At 37.0% G+C, this 18,989-nt stretch overlaps 1 protein-coding gene across 7 annotated transcripts in view; it reads left to right on the top strand.

Moving 5' to 3' along the window:
* The window catches only part of ZNF438 (zinc finger protein 438), a 56,571-nt gene that overhangs the window by 27,743 nt on the left and 9,839 nt on the right, over window positions 1-18,989 (top strand). For 5 of the 7 annotated variants that reach the window (XR_004843066.1, XR_004843065.1, XM_035902419.1 and 2 more), the window contains 2 exons: window positions 7,711-7,767; window positions 16,650-16,754. Coding sequence is in view for 5 of the 7 variants with exons in the window: in XM_035902419.1 (XP_035758312.1) it covers window positions 7,740-7,767; window positions 16,650-16,754 (133 nt within the window). In the remaining 2 variants the exon portion in view is untranslated. Of the gene's footprint in view, window positions 1-5,507; window positions 6,372-7,710; window positions 7,768-10,845; window positions 10,921-16,649; window positions 16,755-18,989 lie in introns of those variants that run through there. The other 2 variants (XM_035902422.1, XM_035902421.1) reach the window with 2 other exon arrangements.

The raw sequence follows: 18,989 nt of genomic DNA, 5'->3' as shown, positions 1-18,989 counted from the left end.
TGGGACAATCTGTCCTATGTACATAGACCCAATGTTACTGTGATTTTCAGGCTATCCTTTGTTGTCAAGTGTTAAATATAATTTGATTTCTGAAGGGCATTTGTTGAGGTTGGAGGTTTTCAAGACCCATCTGGACAAAGCCCGAAGCTCAGTGTTGACCCTGCTTTAAGCAGGGAAGTTGGACAGGATGACCTGTCACAGTCCCTGCCAACCTGAATGATTACGTGAGTACCTGTGTGCACAATTGCAGATGTTTGTTTAAAGCTATACAAGTTTTATTGTAACTGCAATGAAATCACTGTTTAGTATGTGATACTGTTTATCTGAAAAGAAAGCTAATGTACTGCAGCAGGTACATGGTGAAAGATATATTATGTGTCCTGTCCTTATTAGACCAAACCAGTCATTAATTACAAACAACAGCAAAGTCAAAAAGTCTCACAACTTAACCAGGCATTGCAAACTGAAAATCATAATGTTGCACTGCAATTCCACGATGTATAACATTACATATTGACCTGGACAAGCTCGAGAAGTGGACCCCATGAGGTTCAACAAGGCCAAGTGCAAGGTCATGCACCTGGGTCAGGGCAACCCCTGATACCAGTATAGGCTGGGGGATGAAGGGATTGAGAGCAGCCCTGCCAAGAAGAACCTGGGGGTACTGGTGGATGAAAAGCTGGACATGAGCCAGCAATGTGCATTCGCAGCCCAGAAAGCCAACCGTCTCCTGGGCTGCATCAAAAGAAGAATGGCCAGCAGGTCAAGGGAGGTGATTCTGCCCCTCTACTCTGCTCTGGTGAGACCCCGCCTGGAGCCCTGTGTCCAGTTCTGGAGCCCTCAGCCCAGGAGGGACATGGACCTGTTGGAGTGGGTCCAGAGGAGGGCCACAAAGATGATCACAGGGATGGAACACCTCTCCTATGAAGAAATGCTGAGAGTGTTGAAGTTGTTCAGCCTGGAGAAGGGAAGGCGGTGGGGAGACCATATTGCAGCCTTTCAGTACTTAAAGGGACTTATAAGAAAGATGGGGACAGACTTTTTAGTAGGGCCTGTTGCGATAGGACAAGGGGTAATGGTTTTATATTAAAAGAGGGTATATTTAGACTAGATAGAAGGAAGAAATTTTTTACAAACACTGGACCAGATTGCCCAGAGAGGCTGCAGATGCCCCATCCCTGGAAACATTCAAGGCCAGGTAGGACGGGGCTCTGAGCAACCTGATCTGGTTGAAGATGCTCCCCCTCTTCGAGTAGATGGCCTTTAAAGGTCCCTTCCAACCCAAACCCATCTATGGTTCTATGATATTGCTAACAAAACTGTAAGGTACATAGATTCTGTCTTATGAAGCTGCATTATTGAGAATCCTGGCAAAACTTGTTAGCAGTTGGACCCAAACAATAAATTAGTGCTTAGTTTAGGACTAGGATAATGGCGAGGGGGGGGGGGGGGAGTACAGGGGTAGAAGGAATTGTACAGTTTGAATTTTAAAGTAAATTCTAGAGTAGTCATTGCTAAGTAAGAGTGCTAGACATTTGTGTTTATTGGTTTTTTAAAAAATACTAAATTAGTTTGAGTCTAAATTGTAAGAACTGTTGACAGCATGGATTTCATGTAATATCTTCTAAAAATGAAATGAGTAGCTGTCCTCAGAATCAAGAACAAAATGTAGCAATTTGTACTGATTCATTGTTTCACAGTTACTTTCACAACAGTAAAATCCAAGACTATTTTAAAAACAGAAGCTTTGACCTTTTAATACAGAATAATGGCAAAGGTGTCTAATGTAGATGTGGAACTCACACAGGACTCCAGTTCACAGCATTCAAAGCAGTACTACCAAGAAGGTGTTTACTAAGGAAAGTGTAAAATGATAATCTGTCATTTTAAATTGGAAATTTGGGAAAAAGGTGTTATTTTTTGGCATTCTATAAATTGTCCAATATTAGGCATAATAGCAACTATGCTAGTCCTTGCTCTTCTTTTTTAGTTTTTCAGAATGGAGTTGTTTTCTCAAGTGGAAAATAATTGAGGATATTTACAGGCATAAAAACTGTTCAACTACAATTTATTTAATATACATACATTTCATTAAACGAAGAATCAATACTGCTCCTTTAGCCACCTTTTCTTTTCCCAGGCATCTTTTTGAGAACCTTAGCTTTTATAAATTTTTTCTCAGGTCCTTGAATTTGCTTTATTTGAGACAGTTACAGCTGTAAGATAAGAATTACTGAGACTGTATGCTGGACTGTCTGCAATAGTAGAAAACATGTGGAACATCCTCATTTCTCTGTGTGCTAGTCTTTATTCATATAATTGAAAAACCTTAGAAGTTGGTTTCAAAAGATTTATTTCCTCAAGAAAAGCAATCACTTTTCATTTGCTTTTTATTTTAAGCCAAACACTGAAGTTGCCCTATGTTGTTTCATAAATAAGCTTTTATTATCAGCAACATGTTATTGAAAGTAGCATAGAACCTGTCATGTAGGCACAGTTCCACGCTGACAGATGGGCATGGCGTAGGCATGCCAGCCAACCATCAGCTAACAGACTACGAAGGGAAGAATTTTTGTCCAGGATTGCCACTGTGGCATTCAATGCAAGTAAGGCTTGAAGTTCAGGAAATGCGCTTGGACTGGTCCGTCTCATAGGATGACCAAAAATTTAAAAATAGCCTGGGTTTTAGGTTCTGCTGGGTTTGTACTGGGAAAAGTGACCAGTTGCAATGAGGGTTCTGTTTCTTTTTGGTTGTCTGCTGAAGTCACCTAACGGGCTCAGCCAAAAGAATTCTGCCACAGACACACACACATTTCTCCCTGATTAATTACCTAAGAATGGAAGCATAAGCAGTGTGTAATTTCTTTTGTAAGAAAGCTGTTGTTTGTGACTACATCTCTTTGGATGTAGAATAGGAGGACAGGGATCTAGTGATGTAGAATGAAATCCTAGTGTGAATGTATGATTTAAAATGGAAAATTTTGGATAAGAGTAAATCAGACTTCTGCGACTGAAGGTTTGGATAGTGAAATGCAGAATTTTTTTTGCAGGTTTTCAGAAGTGCAAATCAGCTATTGCTTGGTTATTGAGGTTTTGGGTTTTGGAAGGTTTTTTATTTTTTAAACATATTGGCTTAATGCCTTGTGCTTGATTTTTATAAAGTAGCCAAGCACGGCAGGCTTTTGGCAAATATACTTGCTTGAAGAAAATGCTTTTGTGTGTTACATTAGTCAGTCTTTATATCTGTCATTCTTACCTTCCTTAGTATTTTTTCCTAGCTTCAATGTTTTAATCTTTTATTTCAAGTCTATCTTGGCCTTTAAATATCAATGGATTTTGCTAGCTTCCCTGGAAGTTATGTTGATACGATTCATTCATGCTTTTGGGGGATCTTGATTTTGGTGGAGAAGTTTCTAAATTTTGGAAAATAAAGGTTGCATGGCACTGTCATTTACAAGATGGCACAGTATGTGAAAGAACAGGTGTGAAAAACGAAGTGAATAGAATTGCTTTTGAGATATAAATGGGCATTTCATGCATTTCTGTTAGAACACCTTTTCTAAAGTGTACTAAGTATTTAATTTTTCTTCTTAGCTCAGTGTTTTCCTTCTGAAATGAAATTACATAATATTTAACTAACACTTCTCTACATGCCTAGTTTTAAATTAAAATTCATAATTAAGCTTAATATGAAATTATAAGATTTGATTTAATGCTTTTCTTCAGTACCTGAACTAATGTTCGCTGCATTAGAAGGTGCAGTCGTCATTGAGAAGCTTTGTTCTTTTAACAAAAGGTACCAAAATAAATTCAGTTAAGGTCATAGCAGTTTAGTTTAATACTGTTATGATAATAAGTACTATAATTACTTTTAGATAGTTCTTCCTTCCCAGAGGATGAGATTTTTAGTTTTGATGCCTGCTTAAAGCATGAGAATGACAGTAAAATTAATGTCATAACCTTTACAGCCTATTTATCGTTTTCTGTGTAGTATCCTAAAGGATTTTGTGTAACATCTAAAATAAATGTCTTAGTATGGACAAGCATCAAATTAGGTTAATTGGGTTCACCTGATATTCAGATTCAGTCTGTCTATCAGGACACCAATTTCATATAAAAGACCTGTGGGTATCTTTCTGTGAAAATTGCTTTTAAATTATTATATATATATGCTCTGCTTCCTTTGGTTGTTAAAGACCAATTTACAGTGTAGGTTTTTTCCACTTTATTTGATATTTTCACTTCTTCTGGTTGAAAATTCATTTATCCTTTTATTCTGTGGTAGCATAAGGAATAGCATAGCCATGATAGAGCTTATTTTGTGGCATTAAGATAAATTTTGCTCTTTAATTCTGTCCAACTTCAACTCCACTTCACTTGAAATTCTTCTAATGGGTTTCTTTTCATCCCTGAGCAGTTAGTAGCAGATTCAAGAGAACTGTTTTGAGTTCTGGAGTTCTGCGACTTGAATGATTTTATTTATTCTCCTGTGGTAGAATTACAAACTGAGCAAACCAGATTTTAAGATTATATTGAAATTTAAAAGCTTTATCATTGGGATAGGCTCTCAGGTGGAAAAAAATTTATGATAATGCCAGATTGACATAATCAGCATCAACTTAAGTATTTGGAAAGAACCAGTATGGGACTCAGATATAACCAAGGAAGACTGTGAGAATGTTTGCCTCCTCAGTATTCAATAAAAACAATGGGACATAATGAATTATTAGTGGTGTCCAACCTAAAATTTGTTCTGGATGTAAGAGCATAAAACAGGTAAAAAATATAGTTAATGATTTTATTTCTAAGGTTGTCTCTTTTTTGAACATCAGCAGGTATTTTATGGGAAGTAGTTATGCCAAACTAGATGTATAGTCAAATGAAAAAAAAAAAAAAAGCTGCTGAGGGCAGGTATAAGTAAGCCTGTAGATGTATCCTTCAACTTCTATACTGTGCATAGATGCAAACTTTCAGAACTTTTTTATAAGACTGCAGGTTATGTTTAGGACATGCATCAAATGTATGTAGATACTAAGTATCAGTTAAACATGTTAGAATGTGGCTGAAAGATGCCAGAAACTGTCAGTGAGAAAGGAACATGAGTCATACTTATGGTAAAGTTGTGGTGGGACTGGTTCCAAGACTAGCACTAGGCAGTGATCAAAAAGACAGTATCACTGCTGATAAATTTGACAATAGTGTAAAATGCAGACAGGACAGACACACAAAGTTACGTGGTTTGCTGTGTAAACTGTGTTTGTATTGAAAGCACGCTTTAATACAGTCATGCGTATAAGAATGGATAGAAAAATTTGAAGGGATGAGAAGAATCTTGCCCTGACTTCAGAATCTTGAGGTGTTCAGTTTTTCCAAAAAGGAGGGTTACTTGATTAAATATCTGCACAAATAAAAGGCAATGGAAGGTTCTTTGGTATAACTACAATAAAAAAATTTTCCATGAATGGCTAGAAGGTGAAAAGTTAATTTGAGAAATTAAACTTTTTTTTTTTGACAGTAGCTGATCAATGCACTAGTCTATCAAATAAGCATTGGATTTTCTAGATGAAGACCATTATCCTACTGCAGTTAGGGTTGAATTCAAATCAGAGATGCCTGTACAAAATGTTTGGATTTGTATGGTCCACTTTTCTGCCCTAGTGTTAGGGTTTGTGAATACTTGTAAGAAGATTTGGAGCTTGTATTTCCACGTGGTATTCTAAGAATTATTGATTGTATCCTGAAGTCTGGTTTGCTTGCTATAATTCTAACAGGAATTAGTAACCGTAAGTGGGGCACCCTCTTAAATGATCTGATGCTCCCTACAACTGGGAGGGACCATGGAAACCTATAAAAATGTGACTTCAGAATAATAATTTTGAGAACCTTCATTTGAACATAATTTCTCACATTGTTTTTGACAAGAATGTGTTGCTGTAACTGCTTCAGTATGCTTTCAAGTGCTGAAAGTCCTGAAGTGGAAGAAAAACTTCCGACCTTGGTTCTGTAAAAAGGTCTTGTTGAGCAATGTGGCCTTAAAGAAGGATGTCGTACACTCGGGGTGACAAGTTGAAAATCCACGTTGGTTCCTAGAAGTGTTTTGCCATTCCAAAATTACATCAACGTGGTCTGTTCCGTTCTTGTAGGTTAAGAGGGAGTTGTCTATGTGTTAACCACAACATGAAACTACGTTTAGATGAGCTGACATCTGTGCGTATGCTGGGTCTGACTGATCAGAGGTTGACTGCTTAAGTACCACGGACAGAGGCTCTTGGAGGCAGCCTGGGGCCAGCTGATGTGCATCGGCAAACCCATGCCAGGAGGTGCTGGTTGACACACCAGAGCTGCTTATTATGTATGGCTCAGCACAGAAGGTACAGCTACCAGAGGCTCACCTGTCTGCTCTGTGAGGGCTTCTCACAGCAACCACACTTGATTTTCTTTTACGCTTTGGTACTGAACTTCCTGCAAATGGAATTGAGTTTGCCTCTTTTTATACTTTACTGCTGCCCACAGAACTATCTCCTTCCTGGAACCTCTCCATTGCTTTTTGAGAGTCAGTTGCATGCTAGTAAAGGAACATATTCAAGACTTGGTTTTGTGTTTGGTAATTGCGTCAGAATTTGTCCTAACTATTTTTGTATTTACCCAAAAACAGTCTTTTGGTACTTCATGTGCTCAGGAGGGGGCTCTTGAGTGCATGTCTGGAATGTTCTTTATTTCAGATTCTACCGGCTGTTAAATTGGCCAGGAGAGTAAGCAAACTCCACATCCACACAGCTGGCTCTGCTCATGGGAAATGTTATAGATATGCACTGGTATGAAAGCCTAGATCCAAATAAAACCCCAAGTAGTTGGAGTTCCATCTGCGTCAGTCAATGGACTTGTCTGTTACCTTCCCAAAACCTCCAACTGCATCAGGAGAACAAGAGTTTTATACCCTGTGTGGCTTTTAACATGTTAGTGGTGTTCAGCCAAATGAGACTACCATGCAGTCATTCCAAAAGCTGAATCATTTTATGATAAAGGAAATCTAAGTGGATAATAACACAATTTTATATTATCATTATATCATAGTATGTCTGTCTTACTTAACTGTTGAATCACACTTGACCACAGCTTAATCAACACACTGACTGCACTGGAAAGGAATAGCCAACTCTTAAGTTACCGGGTGCCCGCTGGATGTGATGCTATTTTATGTCAAACATGCATGAAATGTTGCAATAAATACCAACATCAGATTTCAGGAGAAGTGGCAGTGTAATGTTTGTTTCACAAATGGAAGCTAATATCTTCACTGTAGCATCCGTGGAAGATTCTTCTTGTCAGTCATTATACGGGATCCAGGCAGTCAGATGTTTGAAGGAAAATGATTGCTTAACCCTACATTATCTGTGATTCTTCAGCATGCATTGTTACTTTGGAATTCATGACGTCCTCTTTTCTGGCTTTAACATGGGCTTTCAATTACAAGAAGCCTAAGTTAGTTTTACCCAGTGTTGAAATATGGAGAGTGCATGTAAGGGAATGTGTGATTCAGAGAAACACTTAGTGTAAAACTCCGGTGGTGTTTTGTGTGACATATGGGCATAGTAGGATCCATTCTGAAATACAGTTTTGGAAAACTATTGCCATTGTCCTTTTTTTTTTTTTTTATTAGTTTATGAAAAATTATCAGAACTTCTAAGTATCTGTATTTCTTCTTTCCAGGAACGTTGTTGTAACTATTAAAAGGCATAATGCAGAATCCTTTAACATTTTCTGCAGGTATAGTATACTTTCTATACTTTTTTTGAGAAATTAGATGCTTGTGATTCAAAATGTGGAAGAAATAATCATCATTAATAAATTGCTGTAAAACTCATGTATACTATTCTGCCCTACTATGGTTAAAAAAAAAAAGAAGCCATTATACTGCAGCATTTATCACTATAAATAAATGCAATAGCTAAGACTGTTTTCTTCTTTAGGAATTTGCTAATTACTGTTACCACTTACAGTTGAAACTTGAAACATATAAATCTGCTTCTTGTTTGATTCAATACAATTAAGTGTTCAGGGTTTATTACAATTTTTTTTATCCTCTTATATTTGAAAATCATTGTCATATTTTACCCCCATATAATTGGGAGTCAAATCTACTTGCAAGTTATGCTATAAGACTAGCACAAACACGAAAATAAATATTTTCTAAATATAAACTTAGATTTTTAGAGTTTAAGTGCCTTTTCTTCAACATTCCTATCCTTACTAACATTTCTGTGTTTAACTATTTTTCTATGTTTTGTCTCTTCAGAAGTCATCTTTTGTTGATTTAGTTCTCAGTAGGGTTAGCATCTTGAACTTTTCCCTCTATTACCATTAAGGGTATTTGTGCTGCAACTCTGTATTCTCAAGCCTCTAAATGTGCAGCTGTAACTTTAATTTCCTTTACCTTTTGATCTGTGTCACAATGCTAATGTTTAAATATGATTTCTAACTTGAATGTCACGTTTAATGATACTTCTTAAATGTGAGTGAATGTTTGATGGATATGACATAAGCTCTAATGGACCCTTCAGAACCATCACAGGTTGTCAGTTAAGTTTCCGTTGTTAGTACTCATGTTAATTAAGAAAAGCACTCTGTATTACTTCACTTGAAGCCTTGAGCTTTTACTGTCATGTAAGTTTATACTTTACCTGTTTTGTGAAGGCTGAGTATTTTTATGATACTGTAATAATTCTGAGGAAGCTATTCCAGGAGGATGTCATGCAAATTCATCTTAGTTGATGAGTTCTGTGTCTAATGGGACTATTCTTTCAAGGGAGACAGTACTTACTGTTGTGTAAAGTTATCCACCCTGCAGTGTGCTCTTCGGCCATACGCTTATGACTGAAATACTTAATTCTAATACTTAAAAACCTTAATTTAATTTTTCCTTTAAATAACAGGAATTTGACCACTGTTGTAGTCAAACTGAATGTGTTATTTTTTGTTAAAGCCATTTCCAAATAACGGGAGGACAATACAGACTGAAACTGTTTGCAAACTTGAAACTGATGAATCTTTGCTTTGAGATTTTTTTTAAGGCCTTTTTTTTTTTTCTTCCCTGAACAAAAATCCATTCCAGTCAGTATCCTTCTATCAAATTGCACCCAGAGTGAATTATGAGAGCCACGTTGTAAACTTTGGAAGTGAGGGTTCATGTTAGAAATCATAACCAGATCCTGACCCAGAGCTATATCAGTGTGAAATCATGATATTCTACAAATATACTGGTCCAGTATATTTTTTTTTTATTCTTTTACTACCGCTTTTTTTTGTCCTTGTATCAAGCATCACTTTTGTTTGTTAAATGTGTTATGGGACTTTGAAAATGTTGAGGCTATTAGCAATTTGTAACAATTTATGTACAACTATAACATTGGTACATTTCTTAGAAATAAAAGGTTTGAAAATGAATTATATTGGAAGTAGAACCTATCCATCAGTTACGTTCAGTATAGCATTTTTGTTAGACCTTCTACACTTTGAAAGTGCTTGTTATTTTTCAGTCGAGTATGGAAGTAACAGTTAGTGCAAGTTCTTTGAGTGACAACATAAACCCTTCACTGCCACCATTTGTCATGTAATAGCAAGAAGTTCTGTAAATTGATACGTACTCCTTCAGGGCATCTATATTTTTCTCAATTTAAAATATTTTATAAAAGAAAGGTGATTATCATTTATATAACAAGCTATTGTAACTCCATGTTCAAACAGATGCACTTTTCTGAATAATGATAAATATTTCTAAGATTTTCTTTTTTCCTAGGAATAATGAAATTATCATTGAAGCATCATATTCTGTCATTCACATGCATGTTAATGTTTGCTGTTGAGCAAGTGCTGTATTTTTTTTTTTTATAGTGCTCCATAATGGCAAAATACCAATGTGCCTTAGAGATCTGAAATACCTGTGGATGAGTGGCACTGTCAGATTTATAAACCACTTTTGTTAAATGACTCTAACATGAAAAAAAGTATCTTACAGAATCATTGTGCAAAATATAAGGGAGTCCTGGTTTATCTAGGAATTTATTTAATACTTTTTGTCTTTTTTTAAATATACATTCGAAAAGTATATCACAGGCTGAAATCATAGTTTTGCTCCTTGAGTATGTTTATTTTAATTTAAAAAAAGAAAACTTTTTTACTTTAGAAGTCATTGTATATTTTAGTACATTTTGTATCCAGGTTAGTATGGTCATTTGGTGCTGGGAGATCTCAAACTTCAATTAGCTATGTAAATGTGTTTCTTAGCATCAACTCTCACTTTGCTGGAACCCCTGCTGCCTTTATATCATTAACATAAATGCAGGTGCAAATAGCATTTATGTACTTTGATAGAAAGCAGTTGGAGACATTTCACTGTGGGACACGACACTTTCAGATTGTGTACATCTGTTCAAATAATGTATCCAAGCCAGTGACATGAATGGAGGGGTAAAAACATCTGCCCCTGAGACCATTTGCCATACAGCAGATGCTTACATCTTTATTTATGCAGATGGTTTGTGTGATGAGCTGAGCAATGATGAAAGCAAGAAAGTTTGACAAAGATTTCAGAGTATTGCTTGGGATGGGAAAATATGTTGGTAACAGTGCTTCATTTTCAGATGTCTACCAAAAGAAGAACATCTGTTGTAAATACTGATTTTTTTTATTTTTTTAGTAACAGGATGGTGTTATTTGGGATGTTAACTAGATTAACACAAAACCAGTAATGGATTTAAAAAAAAAAAAATAAATCCCTTGCACAACAATTGTACTGCAGTTATAGAAGATACTAAATAGTTTAATTGAAGTAATTACTTTTAACAGGAAGGCTCAGCTGCTTTGCTTCAAGATGTTATCAAGTTTATGCAAGACATTGAATTGACTGAGAAGTTTGCAAAGGTAGAATATTTTGAATAATAACTCGTGAAGTTGTTCAGAGTTGTGTATGGTGCTGTACAAGATTTCATGACTTTGGGGATTTTTCACTAGAAGCCGTATTTAGCATTACAGAATTGTTATTAGACAAGTAGCTTAGCCTTTCTGTTGCTTGAAAATTACTGTAGGGTAGTTGTCATGAGTCACAGATCTAAACTGAGCTGGCACTTAAAAGAAGGACCAGCAAGTGCCCCAGTCTGGCTTGCCTGGCTCCGGCCGTGGCTGGAGGCAGCGGTGATAGGCGCCCAACTCCCCCTGCTGGACTCTGCACCAAGGGGCTCCTTTGTCTGCCGGAGCACACCAGATACACGTGAATTTAATTAGAAATGTACTGGTATTTCGGCACACAGCAAGTTCAAGATATCATCTTTTGGCCTACATTCCTGTTGACTGCATTCCTGTTTTCGTTCCCTCGTATGCTGGCACTCATTACAAGTGTTTGCTGATACATTATCACTTATCAGCAGTGTCTTCAATCAGTTCCTTTACAGCACATCCCGTACTTTCTTGTGAGAACTGTTGCTGCCTTTAAACAATACAGTGGCCAATATGGGCAACTTTAGCAAAATGTCAATAAGCATTGCAAATAATTGCAATTATGCATGGGCTGGGGGGGGAAAACATTCAGATACTGTAAATTAAGTTATTTTCTGCTACATCCTGTTGCCAGAAAGGCCTAGCTGTGTTCAGGTTCAGATACTGTAAATTAAATTATTTTCCGCTACATCCTACTGCCAGAAAGGCCTAGCTATGTTCAGGCAAGTGATAATTTTGTATGTTCTGAAAACTAATGTCTTCCTAGCCAGGGCCATAGCCTTTCTGAAGATGTTTTTGTTTTCCTGGGCTTTATAGGGCTGTGTCTGTCTTTGGAAAAAAATATCCATATCTATTTGAAGTACTGTGGAGATCCTCTAATCTTTATTTTTGCTTTAATCCTTAGTGGAATTGAGTACAGGTGATAATGATTTGCATATCTCAGACCTGTAGAGTCTTTTTCTGAAGAAATTTGGGTCATGAAGAAAGAAAAGGGGGGACAGACAGAACAAACAAAAATCCTCATAGAGATTCTCCATTCAAAAGTTAGATCACTTAGGTAATTTTCAAAAGAAGTGAGCTGTTTACAGAGAATCCCTCAGAAAATATTCTCCAACTATCATCTATGTATAACAGTGTGTTCTGGCCCTTTCTTTGGGGAATGAAAAACCCTGTGTATAGTTCATACAGGAAGACACCAGACCAGGCCAAGTTCGAGAGTCTTCTGATCCTCCATTCATCTTTAATGAGGGAGCACTTTCTGAGGTTTGTGGTCCAGAAGTCACCATATAGATGCTTTTAATGCCTCAAGTAAAAGATATTTGCTCTATTGAGGCAAAGTTGTGAATTAATTGTTTTCTCTTGCATACAGGCTCTGTTCAGAAAGAGGTGCTCTGGTTGTCACCAGAAAAGTGACACTTGGTGGAAGGAATAACAATTTTGCTGTTCTGTTGTACTCTCTATTGCATGGTAGTATTTGCAAATAAAAAAAAAAAATAATTTGGGAGTAAAAGGCATAATTCTCTTACTGCAACCAGACATACCTGTTTTCTGTTCCATAGAGGGAAGGGAGGAGGGTTGAACTCTCAGTAAGACGAAGATAGATGCTATGCTCAGCTTGTTTGAAAGGGGAGCAAGAGTCTTGTCAGAAAATATTTCGTGATTTATTTATAAAATGGTTCTGTTTTACCTTTTTGTGCTGCATAGTTTTTGAAGAATTCTGCCTTCATTTTTCTAGCAGACCTGGTCATTATTGTTTCCTGCACTGAAGAAAAAAATAAGTATAAATTGCCACTTACATTAGGTATATCAAGATTTTGTCCAGGTTGTTGTGGTCTTGATAGTCCTTTTAAAAAGGACTTTACATTGACATTGACTTTACGGTGAATTAATTGCTGTTGAGGTCTGTATCTTTCTTGAAGCTCACTAAAAGAAATCTCCACTGGCAGTTCTCCCAGAAAATAATTTTTAAAAATCAAATTAGAGTATTTTCTTTTGAATCCTCTGTTTGTCCCCACTTTCTGAAGTACCTAATCCATATTTGCAGTGCCATTGAAGGTTTGAGTTACGAGTTTATGACCAGTGCTTGCATGACCTCCCTTCAGCTATTTTCTGAACAATTAGTTCCCCCAAGTGGCTGCGTCACTGACGCCTTGCTTCGCAAATGTCCAGGGATGGTATCCTCTGTGGAACAGAATGACTGGGCAAAAATGACAAAGATAAACCACTGGATTTGCAATGCTACCAAAATAATTTTCTTCCTACTCAATTGAATCCTGTCAGAGCAGTGTGGTTTCTAAATAATGCCCACTTGAAGTTTGATGTGGTTGTTTGCTGAAACTAGTAGAAGCATATAGAAGCTGAAATACAGTGACTTTGATGATGGATGTAACAGTCTCTCTCAGACAGAAGTTCCATGCTTAAACAGAAAAGAACCGCTGTTTTCATCTTTAACAGTTATTTGTGTGGTTGCAGAGGCCAGGCACAATCTTGAGCCCATAGATTTGTCCACGTCAATGTTATTCCAAAGTTCTTACTGTCACAGTGACAAAAATCTGTATGATTTCTTCAGCTGTAAAGGTGGGAAAAGTTATTAATAATTACAGATGCTTTACATCTAGCTCTCTTTACATCTGTTTTTGTTTCTTGATATCAAAATATTTTGATCTGCTTAAAACCTATTAATTATGTTAACCTTAATATGAAATGAGTAGCTTGTAACTTGACTGTGCCTTCAAAAAAATGGAAAGCTTTTAAAGTTCACAAACACTGCATGAGAGGTGTTAAAAGAACAGGTGGATCTGCTAATAAATGTATTTTAAATTCATTGCAAAAGTGTTTAAAAATCTCATATGTCTGTTTGTTCTGACTTTGAAGAAAGACTTCCAAGACTTTCTTCGTTCATACAGTAGCACAGAAATGGCTTTTTTTATAGGAGGTTATGTTAACACTTGTATTGCCCACATTTCATATAAGATATTGCTTTTGAACATTGATTTACCCGCATGTGGCTAACGCATTATTGCTATTACAACTCAAAAAGGTTACCTCAAAGCTGTTGGCCATTTGTTGTTCCCTACAGAAACAGAATTTCATACATATTTTTAAAGTTACTTGTGTTGGGACAACAGAGATACGTGAAATCTAAATCTGTGTCTTTCCTGGGCTGAGGGCTCCAGAGCTGGACACAGTACTGCACATGGGGTCTCACTAGAGTGGAGCAGAGGGGCAGAATCACCTCCCTCAACCTGTTGGCCATGCTACTTCTGATGCAGCCCAGGATATGGTTGGCTATCCTACTGTCTGTGTCATTGATGAAGATAGTAAACACTACTGGTCCCAGTACAGACCCCCTGAGGAACACCGCTCCTCACCGATCTCCATCTGGACATTGACCACTACTCTTTGTATGCGACCATCCAGACAATTCCCTTATGCACTGCATAGTCAATTTATCAAATCTATATCTCTGCAGTTCATAGAGGAGGAAGCTGTGGGGGACCATGTCAAAGGCCTTACAGAAGTCCAGGTAGATGACGGCATGATAACGAAGCGGCTCGTGTGTGTACTTTCAAACAACAGAGGAAAGCAGTTCTGGAAATGGAGAAAGTAGTTACCAAACAATAGAGATTATTATTTTTCCTTTTTTTTTTCCCCCATAACTTATGTTAGAAACTAATTTTCTGAAAAGTAGATCTGTATAAACTTTGTTATATATCAGTATATGGTTGATAGTGCAATAAGGGTGTTTCAGGGAAAAAAAAAAACCTGAATTAGACAGGAAGCTGAAGAACTTTCCTAAATATGAACTATGTACCCTTGATCTTGGATTACTATATGAGTTATCTCTCCAAAATGACTGTTTATGCCAAAAATAGTTTTAGCTTATTCCCACACTGGAAAATGTAGCTAGAAATTTTAAGGTTGAACATCTGCTTTAATGGAGTCCAGTTAATGTAAAAAAAAAAATAAATTTATTGTGTAAGTATATTGTTGTAATGCTCTCTTCTGCTAAGAGAAGTCTTTTGTAGACTATTTAAGGAATTCAGGAAGTATCCCACTGCTCACAGAATTTCTTGAAATGCAGTATAATTCTTATCCCTTAAGATAATAAACTTGCACAGACTTTAAAGCAAAGACGACCTTTCTAAATGATAAAATGCTTAGTGCATAACTAGCAAATCACATTAATTAATTCTGACTTGAGCATCATATATAGCTTTAAAGAGGTGTAATACTCTCTTTTAGAATTTTAACAAACTATTTTTATCTTGTTCCTCCTGGGGTACACCAGAACATGTTTTCTAAGCCTATTTCTACATTCTGTATCTTAGTGTTTGTGTGAATGCATTAGAGTACTTCATTACGTTGTTTATTTTTCTAATCTATTTTAAATTGCACAAAAGGACTCCTATGTAGACATAATCATATTACTCTTAAAAAAACAAGGTCTAAAAAGGTAAGAAATTCAAGATACAATGTTATCCCTGTGGCTTAAATGCTTCTCCTTTCCAAATCACATGTAATAGTAATGTTCGTTACCCATCTTAAGTCAGTGTTTAATTCCCATATCCCACCATGACTCTTTGGCCTAGACACTTTCCAAGTCTCATTTCTAGTTCCCTTGTCCTTGTCCTGCTTGCCCTGTGTATATCCTAGTTTCTCTCCCACAGTGTCAGCTCAGCAGTTCAGAGGTAAGGAGAGGCCATTTCCTTGTTCCAACTTGGGTGGTTGGACCTAAAGCTATAGTTTTAGGAAAAATCCAATCCAGCCTGAAGCAGGAGCACATTCAATAGAATGTAATCATTGGAAAAATTAGTAGCTTAAAGTATTTATCGAACACAGTCAAGAGTTTACAACTTTGCCAAATTTGGGCAGCTTTTCACAGATAAAAGAGGCATTGATATGTCAAATATCAAGGTCTTCATCTAATGCACAGATGTGTTACTAGATTCTTCTTTTTCTTAAAATGCAGACAGACCTTGGGATGGCTGGCATTTTCTGTTGAAAATAATTTCAGAAATGTATCTGAGGCAAATACCCAGAATAGAACATTCCACCCAAATAGTTACTACGGAGCAAAGATGGAAACAACTGCAAATCAATAGTTATAATGTATAGAGTTGGGCGTTCCTGATTTGTAGCCTTTATTACCAACTGTACTTTCTATAGGTGGGTCTCAAAACTAGTTTTGAACATGGAAGGCCAAATTCTATTTTCTAGATTTATGTTGATTTGTGTGGGATTACAGAAAGTGTAAATCAGCATAGAATTTAGCCTCCCATATTTAAAAGCCTTGCTAAAGCTACTGAACCTTCATTTTTCTGAGCTTTTTGTTTTGCTGCTGTTGACTGTTTGCCATGACACTGGACACTGAAGCTAAAGCATCCCATCTGTTCACCACATTAACCAGCTTTACTCAACTATTAAGCTATCGCCTTGCATTTGGCATGTAATATATTAGATTTTAAAACATTTTTTGAGGAGAAAAAAATGGAAAAGAGCAAGAAGCAGTAGTTTTCTTAAAGCATTAACTGGAAGTTAGTGTTTTATATTGTCATTTTATATTGTCTTTTTCTGGGTTTTGTTGGGTTTGGGGGTTGTTCGGGGGTTTTTTTTGTCCTGGGATCTATTTATAACTGACTGAAGCACTTTTGCAGGTGGTGTTTTTTTGCATGCTAATCCTGCAGAGAAACATTGTGTCCAACAAAGTATGCTGGGTCAGCAAAAACAAGAAACTTGTGCTGGAAAGACAGTATCCACAGGTATTTAGTGTGTATGGAGATTTGGCAAAATGCATGATTAACTATCATTGACAGAAATAAATCTAGGTTGTCTGTTAGAAAGTTGTGCATTTTTTTCTTTCCCATAGAACAGATATTCTTCCTTTCAAAGTCAGCAAAAGGCTCAGCAACTTAAACATGCATTTAATAAAATAGTTCATTAATCTTTCATCTGTATTCTGCCTTTCCTTTCAAAACAAGATGAACCTTTTCTTGCGTTATTTTCTGTCACTTTTCCAGTCATACACAAATTAAAAACATACCTACACAAGTGAGGTGGTCCTACAAGGATTATTTAAAAATAAATTAACACTATTACACAGTAGTTTCTGGCATTTCGGTGGTTTATTTTAATGTTCAAAATAGACCAGATTAGTGGGGAAAATTAAATTTCTTCTGATGCTTTCTATGGTGTCTGAGTTCACCAATGTATATGCTTTACATAGAACAAACTGAAGGAGGTACAAAAAGAAGGCAGAACAGACTGGAGCAGACCAGACTTGAATGACTTAGGAGGGATGAATAGCAGCCCCATGGAAGACTTTCTTTCCTCAAGAGGCCTCTTCCCAGCATGGCTCTATCAGAGACTTTGATCTATCCCTGATTTTTTTTTTATTGGTGTATCACTGTCCAGTCCTATACAATTTTAAGGTTATTTAGATTGGGTGAAAGCTTATGACATCCTGCAGGTTTCTGAGTGATGTGATACTTCCAGATACTAGCGTGGTAACCATTAATCTTTTAACAGAGACTTTTCAAGTAAATGGATTGAATTGCATTTGATTTAACCTTGTACTTAATTATTTAACAGTGTCTACCCATTGCCCCAACTCCATGCCTATTTGAAAGACTGAGAACACAGCAGTTAAAAATGAGCTTCACATCATTCAGATATTAAATCTAATGTTTTCATTCATTTCCTTTATTCTTAATGAAAATTTCAGAGAAAGTATGAAAATTATTGCCTTCCAGTGAAAGACCTGTAGACTGACTTGTAGAAAGAATGTTGTATAAAACCAAGGGCCATCCTCAAAAATGCCATTGCAGAGCCTCCCTTAACTGAAAATTCCCCGTCTTAGACGTACGACTTCATGGGTTTGCATTGTCGCACCTGACAAATCAAAATGAGTCCTTTGAATCAGAACAATTTGGAAGAAGGTGTGGAATAAAAGTGGAATGTCCCTGTAAGGGGCATATTAAGTTTCCAAGTGGCCAGACAGCCAGAGCCTATTCAAGTCCTTCAGTATCAGTGTGGCAAAGACATGAATTACCATAGCAATCACAAATTGTTGAAACTTTTTGCCAAGTATAAATGGAAAAAATAGTTTTGGTCTCTGATGATGCTTGCACACTCTGGGTGGGGTCAGTAGGACCTCTGGTCTATGAATTGACTGGTTGCTTTTTCCTGATCCAAGATGCTAAAAAGTCTTCCACCAGTTCTTCCAATTACAAGCAAAATCTTAACCGAGTCTGAAGACTCATCAGGCAGCTAGTCTGCATCTAGCCCATCTCTCCATTTGGACACTGGGTAAGCTGCTTAACTATGGCAGCTGTGTTGGATGAGAGGGAAATACAGAGCCAGTGTCTAAATGACCTGTAACTAGCATTGAAATTCAGGGCTAGTCTGATGAATGATTACAATACTTTACATCATTTTATTGTACTTCTCAGAAGACCTTGTTTCCTCAAAAGCAGCAACAATAAGATATTCTGGGGGAAGCAAAAAAATAATCTTGAGTAGTATTAGCAGTCTTTGCAGTTGAAAATACAAAGGTTTCTATATACTTAGTGACTGTAGATTGGCAAAAATGGAAGTTCTTAGTGAGAAATAGTAGTTGCTGCTAGCTTTTGGAGAATCACAGAATCGCAAGGGTTGGAGGGGACCTCGGGAGATTATCTAGTCCAACCACCCTGCTAAATCAGGTTCTCCTAGAGCATGTTACACAGGACTTCATCCAGGCGCGCTTTGAATATCTCCAGAGAAGGAGACTCCACAACCCCCCCTGGGCAGCCTGTTCCAGTGCTCCGTCACCCTCAGAGTAAAGAAGTTTTTCCCTCATATTCAACTGAAGCCTCTTATGTCTCAGTTTGTACCCATTGCCCCTTGTCCTGTCGCTGGGCACCACTGCAAAGAGTCTGGATCCATCCTCGTGACTTCTACCCTTAAGATATTTGTATGTATTGATGAGGTCCCCTCTCAGTCTTCTCTTCTTCAGG

The sequence above is a fragment of the Egretta garzetta genome, unplaced genomic scaffold (assembly GCF_000687185.1).
Source record: "Egretta garzetta isolate BGI_Z169 unplaced genomic scaffold, ASM68718v1 scaffold369, whole genome shotgun sequence".
Classification (NCBI taxonomy): Eukaryota; Metazoa; Chordata; class Aves; order Pelecaniformes; family Ardeidae; genus Egretta; species Egretta garzetta.
Note: the sequence above shows the minus strand (reverse complement) of the source record. Positions and strands in the feature narration are given on the sequence as shown.